Here is a 21768-nt window from a genome sequence, read left to right as displayed (position 1 = left end):
TTTACAACTCACAAAGTTTAAAAAAAAGATTTAAAAGATACTTTTAAACAGATTGCCTAAAAGTAGCTTTCTAAACCTATTTTCCTTTGTCTATAATGATGATATATAAATGATACATACTGTCTTCTAAACTCTAAATTCTTGAAATTTTACAGCATACTTTTAGATATGTATGTGTGGAGGACATGACTAAACTAAACAGGTCAGAGATTTTGTAGAGGCAATTCCATCACTCTGTGGGCTCTGTGAGTAAGGTAAATTTTAATGGTTTAGGTAAAGGAAATAGTTTATACGATAATCTGTCTAAAAATCAGAGAACTAAAGCACAGAAAGGCACACCACTTCATCCATTATCATCTACAATGCACTCTACTTGGATACTTGAACGCTCTACTGGGTGATGCTTTTCCTACGTAGCATTGGTTCTCTCTCTCCAATATTTAGTTAGCATATGTCAGGCTTCCCAAATATGAAGTATAGGAATTAATATCAATAGGATAATTTATCTAATGCTTATCATTTTTTAACTTAATGATGAAGATTCTAGTGATATCATTATTCTCCCTCTTGTGATATTAAAAAGAGCTATTGAAATTAAGTTTGGCTCAGAAAGTTCTATTCAGACTATCCCACAGATTGTAAGCAAAGTCTAAAAGCGGGTCCAACTTTCCTACAATACAACTGCGTAGAAGTCACCATACTCTTTAGAGTAACTTGTGTTCCTCACTTTGTCAAGGAACTGAGTCTATTGATGGCTTAGCTAATTCTATAAGGTATATGTAGCTGTTTGGTATTTTCTGGTTAGAGTATGTCAGGCTGTCAGTTCATGGCTCTATACTAATACCTTGTAATGCTCTATGATATCTTCTTATAATGTATTTTTTATGATATCTAAAAATTAGTTACTTATCTAGAGAACTTCTGGAATATTTCAAAGACTTCATGTACAATTCTGAGTTTGAACAGTCTCTTTCAGTACAGGAAGCATACCTTATACTCTCTGACATATTTTGTATCATTCTGCATAATTTGAAGTATTAGAGTTGGCCATGGACGAGTATTTTAAATTTACCATGTGTCTTTAGAGACTTCTCATTTCAGTGATTATTCCTGACCCCACACAGACAGGCCTCCTGCAAGAAGGAATGTAAAGATTATCATTCTGTAATTATGCTGCACTATGACTGGCCCATGGTTGGCACTCATAAAGGTTTGTTGTATGAATAAACTAATGTAGTAAGTTACTAGTATTTTTGAGAAAATAATTTAATGTTTCCCTTTTAACGAATTTTCATTTTAAATGACAATAAGAATATTACCAAACAAATGTGTTTCAATGGGTAGAATTGTAGTTAATGCAGCACCTGGACGGGAGAAGAATTTTAGAGAGTTATTTGTGGAGGCCTCTGAATTTCCTGGTTCTATAAATACTGGTGGAGAAGAATGTTTCACAATTTTAAAATCACATATATTTTTCTTTTTTGGTCTACATACATCATTAAAAATGATGTTAGAAGTGTAACAGTGGCCAACTGAGTATTTGGGATGTCTTTTGATTAATTAGGCCTAAAACTGTATTTCTCTTTACTTAAAAATGCCACAGATATGGATTTTATTTGAAGAGGAAAGCTTATTTCAGGCAGGAAAAGAGAATATTGGAAATAAAATTATACATCCCATAGAACATTCTTTTGTATATAGATCCTGGCCTGTGCCAACTCTATGGATACAGAAGCACATAAAAGGAAGTCATAGTTTCCTCTGGTTTCAAGGTAGCAGATTCAGAGAATTCAAATGCCTATATCTGAAGAAGTAGGTCTAATAAATAATATTAATACAATATTCCTGCCATTTGTGACAGCGTGGATTGAGCTTGAGGGTATTATGCTAAATGAAATAAGTCAGACAGAGAAACGCAAATACCATATGATACCACTTATATGTGGAATCTGTTATTTAAGTACATTTCCTTGTTATTTAAGAATACACACACAGGCACACACAAAGATTGTACAGATCAATTCCCTATTTAGTCAGTCATTAGAAAATTAAACTAGGCTTTAACTTATTTTTCTTTTTTTTTTCTTTTTTTTTTTTTTACTTTAAACATCATATTGACCGGGGATTTTATTTTGTGTAATTCCCACTGAAACTAGCATTTAATTTAATTGATTAATTGATGATACAAATTGTCACTAAAAGAGTATCTCTTTTAGGAGAGGAAATGCATGACAATGTGTGTGTGTGTGTGTGTGTGTGTGTATGTGTATTTATGAATAGCTACCATTATATGTGCAAAGAGATGGGCACTTTTCATAGGCTAATTTTTAAATATTTCTGTAGAGTATTAGCATTCTCCAAAATTATACTTCACAGGACAATAATGCCACATATGCCCTCTTTATCCAATCGGACAACTGCTTGGAACAAGAGATATTTCTTGGCATATAATAATGTACTGTCATTAAACAGTACTATAATAATGTACATCATTAAACAAAACTGATAGTATTTTATTTCTATAAAGTCCTTTTGAAAAAACTAAAGATGAAGCTTAACATGTCAAATGAAGATTTTATCTAAAAATAATGCTTGGTTTATTAAGTTAGAGGTCAAGTTGAATGTAATATCTGGAAGAACCTGACCCTTGAGGGGTCATGAACTAATCAGTACCTTCTGCAAGCAGACGAGGCATAATTTATCTCTCTCTTAACAAACTTACTAACAGGAGAAGTGGGAAACAAACAAACAAGCTGGGAACACAGGCCATACAAGCAAACAAAAAACCCAAACTACCTTTAGATATGTAGATACACATGCAGTACATCTCTAGGAAGGTGAGAAATCCGAAAGATTCTAAGGACTGTCACTAAAATTTGTAACAACTTGAAACAGTTTGATATGGATGGGAAACTATTTCAAGGAAAGACATTCTGCATGAATTTTAAAGAAAAAGGCCTTTACTGCGTTCTAGCGTTAAGAGACCCGTGTACAATAATGAAAGGCCAAACATTCTTGAGGAAGGGAAAGGTATTTGGCACATAGATGATGAGGCAAAACTCTATGAGAAAGACAAGAGTTTTAGGAAGGACTGAAGTTTAGTATAATGACATGTCATTGAAAATGACTGTATCCATGAGACTCAAAGGAACGAACTCCCCACATCGCCATAATACAACCAAGATTATTTTCCTGGAGAGATGATTTGCTTCTAATCATAAGTGGACTCTTGCTAAAGGTTTCTTAGTAAAATCAGAAACCCAATCCTGGACTCATGCTAAAATTTTCTTCATAAAATCAGAAACTTTATCCTAACCTAAGATCAGAAACATTTCTCTAGTATATAATTTAGTTTATAATATTCCAACTTCTATTTTTGGAAGCTAGTAAAAAATAGGAGGAAAAGAAAGCAAAAATAATTATGATGATGATTTTTATGCCTTCATTAAGACAATTAGCCTCAGTTTTTGTACTCGTTGGTAACTCCATAATACAGTTACAAACTTAAAGAGCTGGTCATTATTTTGTTCTTGTTAAATAAGTTTTTAAAACAATCATAGCTTAGAAAAGTATAAATAACCTCTTGAAGTTCTATTCCTCAAAACACCCTGCCATTTGCAAATGCTCAAACACCAGAGAGCTACTTGCAACAGGTAGATAATAAAGTTCTGGAGATATAATGTACAACATTAGATTATGGTGAACAATACTTACTATAGACTTCAAAGTTGCTAAAATACTAGATGTTAATTGTTCTCACTAAAAGAAAGGAGTGATAATTATGTGAACTGACAGAAATGTTAAAGACTACAGTCTTAATTTCAGAGTCAGAAGTGGAGCTGAACCTAATGTTATCTAGATCCCAGGGCTGAAGCTTAGAGGGACGTAAGAATGAGGAGTCACAGTCACATGGAGATCCTGTATTAATCAAACGTGAAACTTGCCTTCTTTACGTTGCAACAATTTCCACTTCCACTGTGAAATCTTTTCTTCTTTATTTTTCTTGACCTCTGATTTTTAGTCTCTTCAGGAATTCTAGAAGCCTTGGTTGATCTTCACACCAACTTCAATGATGGGAACTCATTACCTCCACTTTCATTGTCATTCTCTTATTAAATATTTTTACCTCCTTTGGACACAATTTTGTTTGTATAACTACATGTTGAAAGAGTTGTTCCCCACCCCCAAGTCCAATCAATTCAATAAGAGTTGAGGTTTTTAAGATTATCTTATCTTTCAATGATAAAATATTTTTAATTTTATATCCCAGGATAAACATAAATTTGGATACTACACAGAAAAACATATCATAAATATTTTTGAGCTTTCAATAATCCCTAACATTAATATTAGACTTAACATATTTCTAACAGCTTTATACACCTCAGTAAAACATCTTTGAAGAAATTATAATCTTTAGGAACAGAAGAAAGCTCACCTTATTACAAAATTGTGACTGTCAATCTCCTTTCCACATTCACTATCGAGTAGAATGCCAGAATTTCCAACAACTGCACAGGTCTTAAATCTGCGATTTTTCATTGGTGAAACTTCAGGTAGGAGGCTGTGAAGATCCTGAGAAATATTTAGTGTCCGGCGCCTGTCTAGCACATAGTGTATGACATCGCCAGGCTTAAAACTGCTCTTGACCACTGAGACATCTCTTTCCGCATCTAGGAAACGAAGAATGTTCTTCCTGTATTGAAATACAAAGTTTTCCATTAATATCTAAGAACTGGAGATATCACATACAAAGGGATATATGACAAAATATAAATTGGTACATTACTAATTTTAAATTGTCAGGTGGTAATCAAACCAACCAACTAAGTAGATTCTATTGACATTGAATTTGTTCTTAAAAAAATCACTTGCATATAGCTTCTCAATGATTTGGTAAATAAGTATAGTATGCACATCTATTTATAGAGTGAAAGAAGATACAATTTAGGTTATCCTGATGCAGCCACTGTGGAAAAGAGTATTAGGATTCCTTAAAAAGTTAAAAATAGAACTACTCTACAACCCAGCAATTATACTACTAGGTATTTACCCAAAGGATACAAAAATACTGATTCGAAGGGGTACATACACCCCAAAGTTTATAGTAGCACTGTCAGCAGTAGTCAAAGCATGAGAAGAACCCAAAAGTCCATCAACTGATGAATGGATAAAGAAAATGTGATACACACACATGTACACACACACACACATATCTATATCTATATATATATAATGGAATATTACTCAGTAATCAAAAAGAATGGAACCTTGCCTTTTGCAACAATGTGGATGGAGCTAGAGTATATTATGCTAAGCAAAGTCAGTGAAGAACAAATACCATACGATTTCGATTTCACTCATATGTGGAATTTAATAAACGAAACAAATGAATGTAGGCGAAGGGGGATAAAAAGAGGGAAGCAAACCCAAAAGAGACTCAACTGAAGAGAACAAATTGAGAGTTCCTGGAGGGGAGGTGTGCAGGGGGGGAATGAGCTAAGTGGGTGATGGGTATTAAGGAGAGCACTTGTTGGGATGAGCACTGGGTGTTATATATAAGTGATGAATCCCTAAATTCTACTCCTGAAACCAATATTACACCATATGTTTACTCACTAGAATTTAAATAAAAACTTGAAGGAAAAAATAAGAAAAATTAGTTTATTAAATAACATGAAAATGCCATGGCTTGACTTTGCATAATTAGATATTCTTTAGCTCTAATTAATTCTCTATAGTCATTTTGTTTGGTTTAATTTCATCTAGTTAAGGTAAACAGAAATAACTTAAAATGGATTGGAATCATACCTCACTTAACTATATTAAAATGATAATATAGAAGTTCCCAATGAATTTGTATGCATTCATCCAAATTCTGTGTATATTATAATTCTTTGAGGAAGAGTTAAAAGTATACTATATGAAAGTTTCCTTTGAAGCTCAAGAATCCAGGAAGAAAAATGGGTATGTTAGAGGAAAAAATAGATAGATAGGACACACTGTATAGCAGAGATAGTTAATTATTCCTTAGTGTTCTTTCTTCCCATCTTCCTTTTAGTATTTGAATCTTCTAAGTTTTACTCAGGCACATGAATCCTCAGCTAGAAAATCTCCCAAGTTTACAAACCTAAGTGCAGCTGTGCTTGATCATATGATATGAGTGGATCATGTGCATGCTATATGAGTGGATCATGTGCATGGCTATACAAGAGAGAAATAAACTTCCAACTACTTTGATCCACTGTATTTTAGGTATTAACCATTTTTTTTATATAGAAGCTTAGCCTATCTCATACATAATAAAGAAACTGATAACAGATGTGGGATGCTGTATAAACAAGTATGTATATGCTAAGTTAGATGATGAAAAGTGAAAATAAAGATCCAGCTGGCTGGAAAGCTAGTGACTTTGGCATGATACAGCCAAGCACCTGATGAAACTGCAATAATTTGGGACTCATAGCCTATATCTAATAAGCCTGTTGCTCTTGGAGCAGTTAAGAAGTATTTGTAGGGAGCAGCGCGGGTGGCTCAGCGGTTTAGCACCGCCTTCAGCCCAGAGTGTGATCTTAGAGACCAGGGGTCGAGTCCCATGTCAGGCTCCCTGCATTGAGCCTGCTTCTCCCTCTGCCTGTGTCTCTGCCTCTATGTCTCTCAAAATTAAATAAAATCTTAAAAAAAAAAAAAGGAAAATCAGTTGACTGAAAAGTTTGGCCAGGTTTGATACACAAAGGTTATGTCCATTAACTCTTTGGAAAAGAAAATATTTTTTGAATTTTTTCCTTCAATCAGAATATCAGGGTCATAAGTGAAATTTATATAGGAAAACCTATATAAATGCCCTACAAATGAAATCTAAAAATTAACAGAAATGCTATCAGGCACCATAACAGTTCATCTTAACAAAGTACAGATAATATATGAAGACAATTGCCAGTGACATCAGCAATTATCAGGTATGAATTGCAGAAAATTGAGAAGTCTTTCCTTATGTCGAGCACACATAATTCTTCACAAAAGTTAATTAGTACCAAGAACAGCAATCCATAGAACCTTTTTGTATATACTTATTAACTACCATTTGTTTGGGGAAAAATTTAGTGATGCCTGACATCTGTATTTCAAAAAAAAAATTCTTATTTCCTGTGAAAATGACAAGACTGACTTTAAAATAAAAACTGCACGGATGTGGTCAAAATGCCAAACTAGCTGGTATTGTCATTTTCCTTTGAACACAGTTAAAGGCGTTGTTGTAGATCTCTGAAGATATACCTCACAAGTAGTGAAATGTTTGCCAGGATGAAATGAATAAACCAGAGATTCAGATTTGAAAGAAGACTCTTTAACTTGGAAATCTAAAAGCGAAAATCCCTTTATTCACAAAAAATGTTAACTCTTAACGTGCTGGTCAAGTGACAGCACAAGGGACTTTCCACTAACGGCACCTCTGCTGTGTTATAGAAACTTAGCAGCAAAATATTTCAGACATAGGTCTTTTACATTCCTGAGTATAACAGGACGTCCTTAATTTGTTGACTCTTAGGAAAAATTGATATTAAAAAAAGTGGACAGAGGCTAGCGAAATTTCAGGGGCACCTCTGTGGTTCAGTCCATTAAGCACCTGCTTCAGCTCAGGTCATGACCACAGGGTCCTGGAATGGAGCCCTGCGTTGGGCTCCCTGCTTCTCCCTCTCTCTCTTCCCCTGCTCCTGCTCTACTGTGCTCTTCTCTCTCAAATAAATAAAATATTAAGAAAAAGAGTTCAATAAAATTTCAAAAGGTACCATGTTGTCTAGCTCTTGAGATAAAAGACATGATTATTGAACACAGGTAATTCTACAATATGTGTTCTTTCAATACTGTTTTATAGGCTCAACAATTTTTTATCCTGTTAGAGTAGTAGTTGCTTTTTTTAAAAAGGATTTTATTTATTTATTCATGAGACACACACAGAGAGAGGCAGAGACACAGGCAGAGGGAGAAGCAGGCCCCATGCAGGGAGCCCCATGTGGGACTCGGTCACCCCACCAGGATCATGCCCTGGGCCAAAGGCAGACACCCAACTGCTGAGCCACCCAGGCGTCCCAGCAATACTTACTTTTTTTTTTTTTTTTAACTGAAAGAAGGAGGAAAGGAAACCTTAAGTGTCTCTGGTATGTTCTTTTTCTTACATTGAATTAAACTTTTAGTTTCCATCTTAGGGCTTACATGAGAAATAATCTGATCTAAGATTCCTGGTGTAGAATTCAAGAAACACTGAAAATAATTACTATTAGTGAACAATATTGTGGCTTTAATGCATAATATTTTATTTTTTGGAAACAGTAGGGAAAGGTTAGGGTTTTTTTTTCTCCCTAGCAAGTTATAGGCATTTTCTATTTTTTTTTTTTTTTTTTAAGATTCTTAGTTATTTGAGAGAGAGAGAGAGAGAATGCACATAAGTGTGGAGGGGGGCATAGAAGGAGAGGGACAAGCAGACTTCTTTGCTGGGCGCAGAGCCCATTGGGGGGCTCGATACAAGGGGCTCCAGGATCATGACCTGAACCGAAGGCGGACGCTTAACCAACTGAGCCACCCAGGCACCTCCAGGCATTTTTTAGATTATAGATATAATGGACTATAAGAGTTCTGTGAATTTGCTTAGTTGTTATTCAGACTGTAAATATATGAAAAAAAAAGGAAACCAGTGCTTAAATGTGATTAACTAAATGTCACTGGAAGCATGAAAAACTCTTACACTGAACTGAACCACATTTTCAGTATCACCAAGGAGAACTACATGCTTTTGCTCAGATAACTAACATAAATGAAAAGAGCAGGTTAAGCAAAATTATTTGAGAATGGAGAGTTAGAGGGGAAATTCAGTTTAACTTCTGGCCTCTAAAGGAACATGATTCAACAAAAGCTAAAGTTTAATATGTAGGCTGTCTCAATACTAGTTTTCCAGAAATGTGGCTAAGTCATTAGCAGATATGTAAAGCAAGAGGTTGTGTTTTCTGTGTGTGACTGAACAGAACAACAACAAAAAAGATCCCTTCCAGGTCTTTAACTGTCATTCTGTGGGCATCAAGTAACTTTTGAAACCCTATTAATAAGCAAAAACCTAAATTCAGCCAACTGTTTTAATGATAAACAGGACTGAAAGAACCTGAAAATGTTTCACTATCAGTGAGGCTAAAAATCTTAGTCATAAAGATTATTTTTTGTTAAGCAATGCTGGTTTAAACTGAAAGGCTGAGACTGTTAAACTGACAGGAATAGATTCTATACAGAAACTTTTCAACTGAATTTTCAACTAGAACTTCCCTTTCAACATCACACATCACTTGAAATAGCAGCTGCAGAGTTCCAGAGAATTAATTTACTAAACATTGTTTTCACTTGTGAAATGTTAAATATAGCTAACCTATCACCAGGTGCCACTCTTTCTTCTCTGTAGGTTTCTTGTCAACAGCAAGCATACGTGCTGTGGCAACTAAAATTTCATCTAAATGACACCGTTGACTCCATCAGCGAGTATTGTTAAGGACAAATCTTACAGCTGGAATGCGTCCCAAGTTGAGAGGCAAATTAGGTTATGTTACATATATTAGGAATCAGTTTTTGCAAACTTTTGACTTTAGATAAAAACCACCGAATCAATTCAATTGTTACGAACGTGGCTCACTAAAAAGACATTTAAAAAGGTTTAAGAAGTGCTGAGTGTTTCATTATGCCTACCAAAAAGCAGAGAGAACACACGATTTTTTTGTCTCAAAGATTATTTTCGCAAGGCAACGTTCTTCAAAGCACGGAGAGAACATAACCTGTAGCTTGTTAGGGCTTCTGAGCTTAGGGTCCCAGCTGTTATAGGAAGATGTTCTAGTATCAAAGAAAAATCCTACGCAGCTAAATGAAAAGGCAAAATGGTCTCAAAATGCTTGGAGAAAAGCATTTTTTTAGTTTAATTTACACTTCAGATGGCCATTTGATTATTTGGTCCAGCGGTTAGTAATATTGGATGAATAATATACGTTGGAGCAAAACAAAGACAAAAAAAATCTCCACTGTGTGTACTCCAGAAAGGCCGCATTTTTAGTATTAAAATAGAGTACAAGAGGGGCACCTGGGTGGCTCAGTGGTTGAGTGTCTGCCTTTGGCTCAGGTTGTGATCCGGGGTCCTGGGATCGAGTCCCGCATCGGGCTCCCAGTGAGGAGCCTGCTTCTCCCTCTCCCTGTATCTCTGCCCCTCTCTCTGTATCTCTCATGAATGAATGAATGAATGAATGAATGAATGAATGAATGAATACATACATAAATAAATAAATAAATAAATAAATAAATCTTTAAAAAAATAAATAGAAGAGAGCCCAAGAAATGTGTTTCAAAATAAGAGCTTTTATTAGCTAGATAGACCTAGTTTTGCAGCTAGTGACTCTGCCACTAACAAGCTATGTGACCCAAGATGTGCTCCCCTGGCTACTTAGTGAACAAAGTAAAGAGAAGAATTGTAGATGGAACTTTCTCTAAAGTAAATCAATGCATGCAACAGCAAATTCTTTTTGATAGGTAAATATATTTAAATTTGCAGTTATGTTTAGTTAACCTGCAGATTTGATCTGTTTAAAAACCTTAACCTGTGAGGATACCAGCTTGAAAATATTCTTTCTAATTAGGATGTGTCTTGAGGAATAGCTGAGCTCATATTTCTCTATGCATCTACATTTGGTATTGTAATTCTTTATTTTTTTTTTATTTTTTTATTTTTTTTAAGATTTTATTCATTCATGATAGTCACACAGAGAGAGACAGAGAGGCAGAGACACAGGCAGAGGGAGAAGCAGGCTCCATGCACCGGGAGCCCGACGTGGGATCCGATCCGGGGTCTCCAGGATCGCGCCCTGGGCCAAAGGCAGGCACCAAACCGCTGCGCCACCCAGGGATCCCGGTATTGTAATTCTTTAGATTTCTATTCAACATATGAAGAATAAGGGGGGAAAAAAGAAAAGAAACAACCTAAAGATGTAAAAATAGGTCCAGTCATAAGCACTGGACATGATCAAATACTCTCTCAGTACCATGTTTATAGATTTACTCACAAACATCTGATGGATCTTAAATGTGTCATTTCTTAGCTTACAATAACAAACTACTACCAATAAAATCTAGTCCTTAACCAAGGTAATCATTATAATTGTGAAGTTAGCTGTGGGATGTATAAACTCTCCTAAATCTTGATGAATTTTCAATGCACAATGTAGGTGGTACGATCTCTCTCAGAAAACTCCCCAGAGGTACAGTTGTTGTTTTTTTTTTATAATTTTTTATTTATTTATGATAGTCACAGAGAGAGAGAGAGAGGCAGAGACACAGGCAGAGGGAGAAGCAGGCTCTGTGCACTGGGAGCCCGACGTGGGATTCGATCCTGGGTCTCCAGGATCGCACCCTGGGCCAAAGGCAGGCGCTAAACCGCTGCGCCACCCAGGGATCCCGAGGTACGGTTGTTTGATGAGCATATATGAATCAATTCTTGATGTGCTTATGAAAGCATCAGAGTATACATAAGGCTGAAAAAATTAGCAATAAGAAAAAAAATCATTTCTATAAATGTAGGGAAAAACAACTTATCATCAGTGACTGCTTCACATGTTAATGCAAATAGATAAATAATTTATTAGGAATGTCACAAGAGCATTATAAGTTTAATGAGATTTTTTAAATGAGAAAGATTTGTAACCATGGTTTAATCATGGAAGATCAAAAATGATTAGTTGTAATATCTTAATCAAAACTTCAAAGTAGGATTTTAAAAACACTGTAAAATATGCCCATACCCCCTCACAGAGACCAAGTAATGTGGTTCTTCATAAATGTTATAGATGTGGGGAAGAAATAGAGATAATGATCTAAATTAGTTTATGGGTAGCTTCCGGTATGACTTTAGAAAAACAAAAGCTAAGCTAACAATCAGACATTTTCATATTCTAAATTTTTTATTACAGGTGTCAAATTGATTAATACTTACTAGTTACTAATGCTATAGGCAATTATAATTTTTATGAATTGTTTGCATGTTGTACAATAATGGTTTTACAAGTTATCATTTCCTCGTAAGGAAGTGACAACTTTGTATGTATTATTCAATATTTGCTCAATGTTTTATTGTTTGCTTCTTTATCTGTTAAGGAGAATCATATGAAAAGACTATTAACATTTCATACATATTCTCATCTGTTATAATTCAAAACAGATCACCTTCACAGATAGGAATGCAATCTTCATCAATTTGTCAAATTGCAATAATGAATTGCTTGGCTCAATTTATGTTTAATACCCTTAGCTTGCATATCTTAAAAGTAGCAAAATGTACCGCTGTAGTGTCATTTTTGTATGGATACTAGGAAGGCATGGCCATATATATTAATTAGATTATTGTTAATTACTTATTAGACTTTATCTGATACGTTATTTGGCATATTTAGATCTATCAATTAATTTATTACAATTTCTTATTTTACTTTACTGTCTTCCATTACTTTCCTTTACCTGATCTGTATAGCCTTACCTAAATTGGCTCCCTTCTTGCCAAATCTTTCATTTTGAAAGTTCCTTTTGAGACATCCTTATCATCCTTTCGAATGATTTTATCAAATATTTCCTTTTTATATCACCCATAATTCTCTCTTTCCAAGATATATGAATCCTTATTCTGTTCTAAACTAAGCTATACCTGTATTTATGACCTCGTGTACTCCCTACATTCTGTAGCTTTTACCTAATAATTATCTCTTTTAGGGTTTCTAAATTCAAATGTGTATGTAGGGTAGGGTAGTGAGACAGTAAGGAAGATATTCGATATGTATCAAGAAAGAAGGGAGATGGGATGGCTGGGTGGATCGGTGGTTGAGCATCTGCTTTTGGCTCAGGGAGTGATCCTGGGGTTCAGGGATGGAGTCCCACATCGGGTTTTCTGCAGAGAGCCTGCTTCTGCCTCTGCCTGTGTCTCTGCCTCTCTTTCTGTGACTCTCATGAATAAATAAAATCTTAAAAAAAAAAAAGAAGAAAGAAAGAAAGAAAGAAAGAAAGAAAGAAAGAAAGAAAGAAAGAAAGAAAGAAAAAGAAAAAGAAAGAAGGGAACCCCAGCTGTAAACATGTTAAGCTGGAGAGATCATGGCTACAGTTGGCCTCGGCCAACTAGTTCTCAGGGGACATACGGGTCTAGAGTTATCAAAATTTTCAGTTTCTCAAGACTATATGAAAACCTGTACTTTTATATAGAATCTCCTAAGTTTAATATTGATTTTAAGGGTTCTCATTTATCCAGTTGAAATAAATCTTACTTGCTGACCGTATTCTACCCGGAAGATCCCAATTTAGAAACTCTGTCATCAGACTCATCTCCTCAATCTTATACTCTGTCTACAAAGACACAAAATTTCCATAACTAAAAGCAGCCAAGCATATACCATTTGATATTGCCATGGTTTTGATTCCTGTTTCCCATTCCAGCCAATTCCAAAGCTTCAAACAAATGATTCCTGCATTTCCCTGGCACCCATCTTTTAAAAAATCTTTCAATCTTTCAAGTGTATTTCAACATGTGGGGAGTGTCTTTGCCACAATGCATTTTATGAACTGCTCCACATCCTCTAAAGATGAGTGTCAGTAGATTTCTTCCTTTAAGTTCCTCATGATCTACATTACATGTAGGTATGACCCAAGAAGTCAGTAAGGTAGAGACCCAGACAAACAGATCAATGGCTTACCCTCAGAACCACTTACAAAACTTGCTCCATAATGTCTGATCATTGAATAATTATCATTTTCCCAATATGAAATTGCAATGATTTTATTATGTAAAGGATAGTTCTCAGAAACTTTTAAAAAGCGTATGATTTCCTAAAATGCTGATTTAAAGCATACCAATATAGCAATGTAGTTGTGGGGAAACACGATGTGTTTGTTTCCTCCATGCTCAGGGAAGTCTGGCCCTAACCTTCTTACTAGTTGTAGGATTATACTAGAAGAAAATAAGATATAATAGATATATGTAGGCACTGAGCTTGATTTCAAGAGCTTGTTCCAGGTAAAAATCCCAAATCTTACAGAGAACAAGCCAGTACTCTAGAAAACTTATTTTCTGACTTTTGCCAAGTTAGGATATACTTATCGAGACTTTTATTACAGGAACTTCACATAGAAATATCCATTCATAGAGTAAATGAAATTTATTTAGAATAGTCAGCAAAATAGGAGTTGAATAAGCTCTACTTTTATCCAGTGCACAAAGACACAAGATAGGTATAAAGACTTAATAAAGAAGTTAAAGATAATTCTCAAAATAGATGTCCATCCTGAGTAACAGAATAAAAAAAATCTATCAAATGTTAGTACTCTGTTGTATATTTTATTCCATTAGAATAAAGACAGCATATTCAAAACCCACAAGTTCATCCTTAAATTTCTGACTACATAATCATTTCAGTTTTATGGCTTCATATCCTTCATTGATCAACATCAAGTAGAGCTGGTTCACTCTTTTATTAAAGTATTCACATTTAAACTATAAATCAAGCATTCAATATAAGTTTGCCAAGCCCAACATATTCGAGAACATGATGTGAAATTTATTATGGCTTATTAAAGAAACTCACCTTATTTCCAGGACCAAAGAGGAATTGATTTTCCAACCTTCTACAGAGTGCTGGAAGATCGAAGAGCCAGCCTTTCGAATGATTTTATCAGAACTATTGACAAGGGATCGACTCAAACATAGTTCACCATCTCTGAAACAAAACAAAAATGCCAGCTCTGTGAAAGTAAGAAGCATTTTATCTAAGTAGCATAATACATAATTTGATTTAAATTACTGGTGACAAATTGTCGATACAACTTTTCCTACCCATTAGCAGAGGTATGAGATTGATGAAAGGTATTATAAGAAATGAGAGTACGACTTAATCAGGACAATCTTTACACTTATTCTTTTTGAAATAAAAGCATTTTTCATATAAAGAAAAGGCCTTTGTAGTGTTTAAAGCAAAAAAAAACAAAAAAAGGTCTTCAAACTCTATCCTCCCTCCCTGTTGTGTTTAGACAATAGAGACAGGAAGTTTGGCCACTTCTCTTGCATCTGTATAATTGTGACTCCCAAGATCGTAATTTTATTTTCCCAGAAGGCACATAGACATGACGGAAGAGATTTTGTTTTGGAGTAAGCAGACTTTGGAATATCTGGTGATCTGGGCATGTTGGTGGTTCTTTCACTTGCTCACCTATACGTCCTTGGACAATATTCTCTTTCTAGGCCACAGTGACCTTGCTTTATCTTGAAAATTGCAAAAACCTTATTTTTTTATTTTTTTATTTTTTATTTTTTGCAAAAACCTTATCTAATACACAATGACGTTGGGGGAACTCAATGGGAGTGTGTATGTGAAAGTAACCCATAAAGCACTGTTGAAGTGCAAATTTCTAAAATTACATGGAGTCTCAAATCATCTCAACAGTGAGACACTTTCCTGAGACTTGGTGGTGGCAGGGAGACAGAGATTGCAACGGAGAGAAAGAAAACTCATTCAGTAGCCATTTTTACTCATATTTTCTATTACATCACACACACACAAAATCAACTGTGCTATCCCTCTCAATCAACATTGTCAGGCAAGTATATACATGGCATGGCAGTGCTGGTCACAGTGATGACAGTGACAGATACCTATGACAGCATTTGTTATCTGTAGGACAGATAACAGCAGAAGCAATTTATTGGTCAACAGACTATTTTCTTGGTACTTTATAGTTGTGGACCCAGACTCAGAGAAATAGATGCGGTTTTTGGGAGAGCCCTGTCAGTATCTGCATTTACTTCTTTTTTTTTTTTTTTTTTTTTTTTTTTTATGGTTGCATTTACTTCTTTACATGTTACCTCTTACTGTTTTAAAATCTCAAAAATATAGTTAAAAAGTAATATGACTATTTGCTCAGTCACAAAGTCTAAATCTGTGTTTATTATGTAGGCAATCCTCTCCTACTATCAATGGAAACACTGCCTGTGTAACAGCTGTTAGATGAATTCTGTAATTAGAGGCTTATAGTTTGGTATTTTGGTTTGCATTCTTTTTTAAACATGTAGTTCCAATTTGAAGCAACTCAAAGCATCATATGCAACTACTCCCTGTGAAATTTAGAACTCTATAAAAATCAATATTTTCAACTATCCTACTGATGAAAATGATACATTTGCATGCCTACGCGTGGCCAATAATAATCATTTTATAGAGGTCATTTAAGATGCTAGGAAACAGAGGGTGCAATTTACTACTCAGTGGCCCAGAAGTCAACTTTTCTATTACACGTTTAACGATAATAAGTATATATGAATGAGGATCTGGATATACAGGGAAGCTAACCTTCACGCTTTTGAAGATACGCCTTCAAGAATATGGGTACAAACTCTCACCATTTCTAAGGATAGAGCTTTTTTTCCCCTATATTCATCCGGTTAACTGGCTTGTTAATACCAGTTTTTCCTAACCACAGATTGCCATAATTAAAACAATTATTTTTACCACCAATAAACTCTCATAGGAGAAGTAAAAATATGCATGGGCTGGCATTTTTAAATATCTGTGGAAGACTCTTTCACTGACAATGTTGCTAAAGGGACAGTTGGCATGGCAAGACGATTGCTGTACTTAGTTCTATGGAGGCTTTTCAAGACCTCCACGACTTAAAAAAAAGAAAAGTGCTTTCAAAGTTTAAATTAGTTTTATATTAGTGAAATACTACCACATGACTCTGCTCTTTGAACTGTTTCCATTGAACTGGTGACAAACCAAAATTCAGTTTCATTCCTGGAAAGAACCTTGAATGAAAACAGCTACAGCTAGAAAGAACCTTGAATGAAAACAGCTACAGCTAGTCCTAGGTCCTCTTGAAGTAGGTGGGATTCCTGTGTAAGAAGGCTTGGCTTCAAAAAAAAAAAAAAAAAAAAGAAGAAGAAGAAGAAGAAAAGAAGGCTGGGCTTCGGGCAATCCAGTCTCTGGAGCAAGTTTCTTTGTATAAAGTTAAATGGGTCCCAAGGGATGTTTCCGTTAGTGACCTCGGTGGGGCTCTGTCTTAGCAAGGCTTTTCCTTCAATGCAAGGCATGAAGGATGTTACCACCCCCTCCTAGTTTTTCCTTCCAGATCAAACACAACTACTAAACAGCTGCACTGCAAACATTTCTTGCATAGGGCTACATGCAGGAGGATCCAACATATCCTCCTAAAGAGAAAACTACAGAACACATCAGGGAAATAATGCAGCGTAAAGCAATATATTGTATAAAGTATTCCTGCTTATGTTGAGCTCAGAAAAAAATCTACTTCCAGGGACAGCATTGACAGAAACTAATCATTAGTTACTAGTTCTTACAAACATTTTTCTCTTTGAAATATGAGTTGCCAGGCATCGCTACAACTTATTCTATTAATTTTGCAGCATATAACAAATATAATTAGTTTTGTTTCTTGAGATTCGGTCTCCAAAGCCCTGCCTTCAAACCGACTGAAAACTCTTTACAACTTGGCTTTGGAATGAATGTGTTCTCCATGGACTAGGGTAAATTTCCTCCTTAATATGGAATTATAAAACTCCCTCAAAAAAAAAAAAAAGAAAAAAGAAAAAGAAAAGAAAAGAACTTGCATGGAACTAAGCCTGAACGCAAACAGCAGTCAGTTGTGTGTTTTCCTTCCCTAAGTGCCAAACAACTAAAAATAAAGATGAGATGTACTACTTTAGCCTATGGCTTAGGGGTTCTGGGAGAACCCCAAATGAAGCAGACAAAGCACAGATCCTGGGTTTCCTGATTTATAAGAGTGTGTGCTAGCCTGGAACCAGCTGGAAATCACTTTGCTGACAATGGTAATACTCTAACTCTGAATGTCTATCTCCACTGTCAGTGTTATCAGAAGTTTCAGAATTCATAATGGACAATTATTGAGACAGACAACCTAAAGTACACAGTCAAATTAAAAAGGAAATCTCTAGATGATAAGAAAATTGGGCTCACTTGCGGTCACACTGGAGCGCAGTGTGTGGCAAGTTTTAAGGAGTCGCAATCAAAACAAATACGTGTGATATTAAAGCTGATGCCACACTTTCAAATGCATTCTCTTCTGAAATGAGCGCATGCACTTATTTTTATGCGGTTAACACAATTATACCCAGAGAGCACACCAAGTCAGTGGAATCATGGGCCATTTTTCCCATTACGAAAAAAAATATATGTATCAGTCACGAATAAACCAACTTTGTAGCCTTTTGAGGGAAACTTTTGAGGGAAACTATCTACTGGGAATCACACCAGGCAATGAAGAGGTTTGCATGGAAGGTTGAAGTTGCAATGACCCTGACCTAGTCTCAAGAAACTCCTGGTAAAAACCGTGCTTTTTGTACGGTTTCCTCTGGGGACAGGAGGGGGGACGGGAGGCAGGGAGGGGTGCTGGTGTCCTGGGTGCGCAGCGAGCGCTGGGCGCTGCAGGCGCGACGCCGCCTTGACCCTAGGTGGCACCTCCAGTCCGGGGTCGGGGGGTGGGGGCGGGGAAGGGGCGCAAAGAAGCGGGGAAACCAGGCGCGAGGGTTCGGGGACGAGGGTCTTCTGGAAGGTACGAGGCCTGTGGCAGGCCCCGCACTGACCGTCCTGCCCCCTCTCGGGTCGGGGCCGGCCTGTCGCCTCGCTGCTCCCCGGGACCACCGCCGCGCCCTGGCTTCGCCCGTCTCGGATCCGGCCCTGGGGCCCGCGGGCGACATCAGGCCCGGACCCCAGACCCCAAGGGGGCGTCTGACCGTGGCGGTTGCAAGGAAGTCACCCCCTCGGACCAGGGGCTTGGGGCCTGCACGCGCCGCGTCCCGGCTCCGAACCCGCGGAGCTGCAGGAGTGATGGGGGGGGGCAGGAGGGGGTGCGGGAGGGGTGCAGGAGGGGGCCTGCTCTTCGCGCCCCGTGTCAGCAACTCCCGCGCCCGCCTCGGCTTTCCCAGGGCAGCGGGAGGCGGCCGCAGCTCGGCCCCAACAGGGGGCGACCGAAACCCGCGGGGCAGCTCAACCGCCGCGCCCCCGCCCCGCCCCCGCCCCACCCCCGCGCCCCACCTGCGCCCGCGTCCGCGCTCCTCCTCGCGCCCCCGTACACCGCCCCCGCGCCCCTGTCCGAGCTCCGACCCCGCGCTCCCCCTGCGCCCCCGCGGCCCCCTGCGCCCCTGCCCCGACCCCGAGCCCCACCTGCGCCCCCGTCCACGCCCCCTCCCGCGCCCGCGTCCACGCCCCACCTGCGCCCCCGGCCGAGCTCCGACCCCGCGCCCCCGGTCCGCGCCCCCGTCCACGCCCCCGCCCCGCCGCGACCCGCCCCCCCGCCCGGGGCGTCCAGCGCAGGGCCACAGCAGGAACATCTCCCGGGAACCGTGGGGCGTCCCAGGTCTGTCGTTCCCTTGGGGGGGGCCCACGGGGCGCGCGGAGGCCCCGACGGGGCGCCCCCTCCCCCCACGCCGCCCACTCCCGCTCCTCGCCCCCCGCGCCCCCAGAGTCGGGCGACGCGGGGCGGCTTTGTCTGGGCTCGCGCCGGCGTTCGGACCCCCCGCCCCCGCCCGCAGGGGAACAAAGAGCCCGGACCCCCACGCGCGGCCTCCGCGTCTCCCCCCCGTCGCTGTGTCACCGTCCCCGAGACCCCTTTGTCCGCCCGCGCCCCCGCCCGCGCCCCCAGCCCTGCCTTCCCGACCCTCGAGCTCGGCAGCGTTTTGCACCCACCCACACTCTGTGTAAACGACCTCCTCTATCTAGTTCGGCTCCTTTTTTTTTTTTTTTTCCTTTTCCAGAATAGACCAATTTTGTGCATTCGTCGCTGCCGGGCGGGCGGGCCGGGCCGGGCGCTATTCCTCGGCGTCCCCGCTCCCGCCCCGGGCCCGCGGGGGCGCCTCGCGCCAGCCCTTTTGGGGGAACGCAGCCAGTTGGGTTAAGCGCGAGCCTCCGCGTTGCTCACTTAAAAACACTCGTTACTTGGGGAGGAGCAACAATAGTACACGGAGTGCGTGAAGTTTGTGTGTCCGTGTGCACGCGTGCACGGTCCTTGCACGCGCACGCGCACACACGGCGGCCGGGGCTCTATCTCCGTGCCCCGGGGTGTCGGGGCGCCTAAGGGCTCGGGCCAGGCTGCGGTCCCCGGGAGCGGACGCCTCCGGGGTCGGGGACGGTTCCCGACCCGGGACTTTGCGGACGGAGTTGACAACCAGGTTCGCGTCCTCACAAAAGGCTTCCAAGCTGTGCACGCGACACCAGAGTTGCAGCCACCTCCCGGGTAAACTTCAAAAGCGGCAGGGGCCCGGGGAAGGGAGGGGGAAGGAAGGAAGTGCGACATTTAGAGAACTTGCTGGGGGTGGGGGGGGGGGGAGGTGGGAGGTGGGAGGCGGGTGGGGGGGAAGCGTCTGAACTCATTTAAGACAAACTGAAGAAACAGCAGAAAGACCGTCGGTGTGAAGCTACAGCACCGTTTCTAAAAGCGTAACCATGACGCCCCTGCGTTTTACCCACGGAAGAGCAAATGGGGAAGCATCGCAGGGGGGCCCCGGAGTTTCCAAGTCACACGACACGCGGATCTACCCGAAGCCCAAAGAAGAGAAAAAGCAACAGAGAGACCCCTTTTCCTGCGTCCCGGGCTTTAACTTCAGCCTTCCTTCCGGGGAGCCAGCCCCCTCTCCTCTGTCCTGGGGGGGGGGGGCGGGGGACACACACAGAGACAGCGCCCCGGAGTCCTGCCCAGGGCTTCAAAGGACAAGGGCGCACGTTCTTGGTTGACACTTGTGCGGCGACTTGTCCCCGGGCGTGTGGAGCCGGGCGCCAGCGCCGCTGTCACCACCGCCACGCAGGGCAAGTTGAAGTACTGGGGCCGCGCGTGGGGAAGCCGCACACCTCGGCCACAGCCTTTGCGATTGGATCCCTGACGCTAAACGCACCGAAGCGCGGCCGACCGCGCCGACTCTCCCAGCCCTCGCTCCACCGTCTACGCGCCCATTGCATTTACAGGCTGCACTTTTTGTTCTGGCTCCGGTTTTGCCATATCCTGAAATGAAGCTTTTTGCATTTACCCGATGAGTTGCGTCTCCTGGTGCTCCTCAGTTCTCGCTATTTCTTTTGTCTTATAAAAGATCAGGAGCAGACTTATGGTGCAGATGGTCCACCTCTTCCTAATGGAGCGCATCTTGGGTGCCCGGGAAAGTCCTGGTGGCCCCAGCTCCCTCACCTTCTCTCGATAGAAAGGCTCCGTTGGGGGGAGACACGGTCGCGGTGGTGGTGGTGGTGGTGGTGGTGGTGGGGTGGGGGGAGGTCCGTGCAATCGGAGGAGAGCGTGGAGCCGGGGTGTCAGGAGCGGGTCGCAGGGGTCCTCCGCCGCCGAGCCCCGGCCGGTCCCCGAGCGCAGCGCAGCGCTCGCCCGCCCGGGTGGCGCCAGCCCTGCCCGGCTCGCTCCGCGCCGCCTCCCCGGGGCTCCGGGCTCTTCTCCGAGGAGACACCTTGTGCATCGGAGGTGGCGGCCGCTTCTGCAGCTGGCTTCGGGGGCGTCACTGGCCCTTCCCTCTTCCTAGCAGGGAAATGATGAGCAAAACCAGCCAATCGCCAGCTGGAGGGGGCGGAGGCTGCGGTCGCCTCGCGTTGCTGTCGGCTGCTCGGAGACGCCTGCACAGCGCCTGGAGAGGAAGCTCGCGAGCTCGCAGGCGTGTGCACACACACACACACACGCGCACACACACACACACGC

At 40.6% G+C, this 21768-nt stretch overlaps 1 protein-coding gene across 1 annotated transcript in view; it reads right to left on the bottom strand.

Annotated features, from left to right (window-relative positions):
• Positions 1 to 21547, bottom strand: part of ST8SIA4 (ST8 alpha-N-acetyl-neuraminide alpha-2,8-sialyltransferase 4) — a 93239-nt gene extending 71692 nt beyond the window's left edge. The window contains 4 exon segments of the mRNA XM_072789516.1: positions 4439 to 4696; positions 14637 to 14768; positions 21101 to 21414; positions 21416 to 21547. Coding sequence (XP_072645617.1) covers positions 4439 to 4696; positions 14637 to 14768; positions 21101 to 21414; positions 21416 to 21532 — 821 coding nt within the window. The 5' untranslated portion in view covers positions 21533 to 21547.
• Positions 21548 to 21768: the final 221 nt, after the last annotated feature.

Source organism: Canis lupus, chromosome 2, assembly GCF_048164855.1.
Source record: "Canis lupus baileyi chromosome 2, mCanLup2.hap1, whole genome shotgun sequence".
Lineage (NCBI taxonomy): Eukaryota > Metazoa > Chordata > Mammalia > Carnivora > Canidae > Canis > Canis lupus.
The sequence above is the reverse complement of the archived record's forward strand: the minus strand, read 5'-3'. Positions and strand labels throughout refer to the sequence as shown.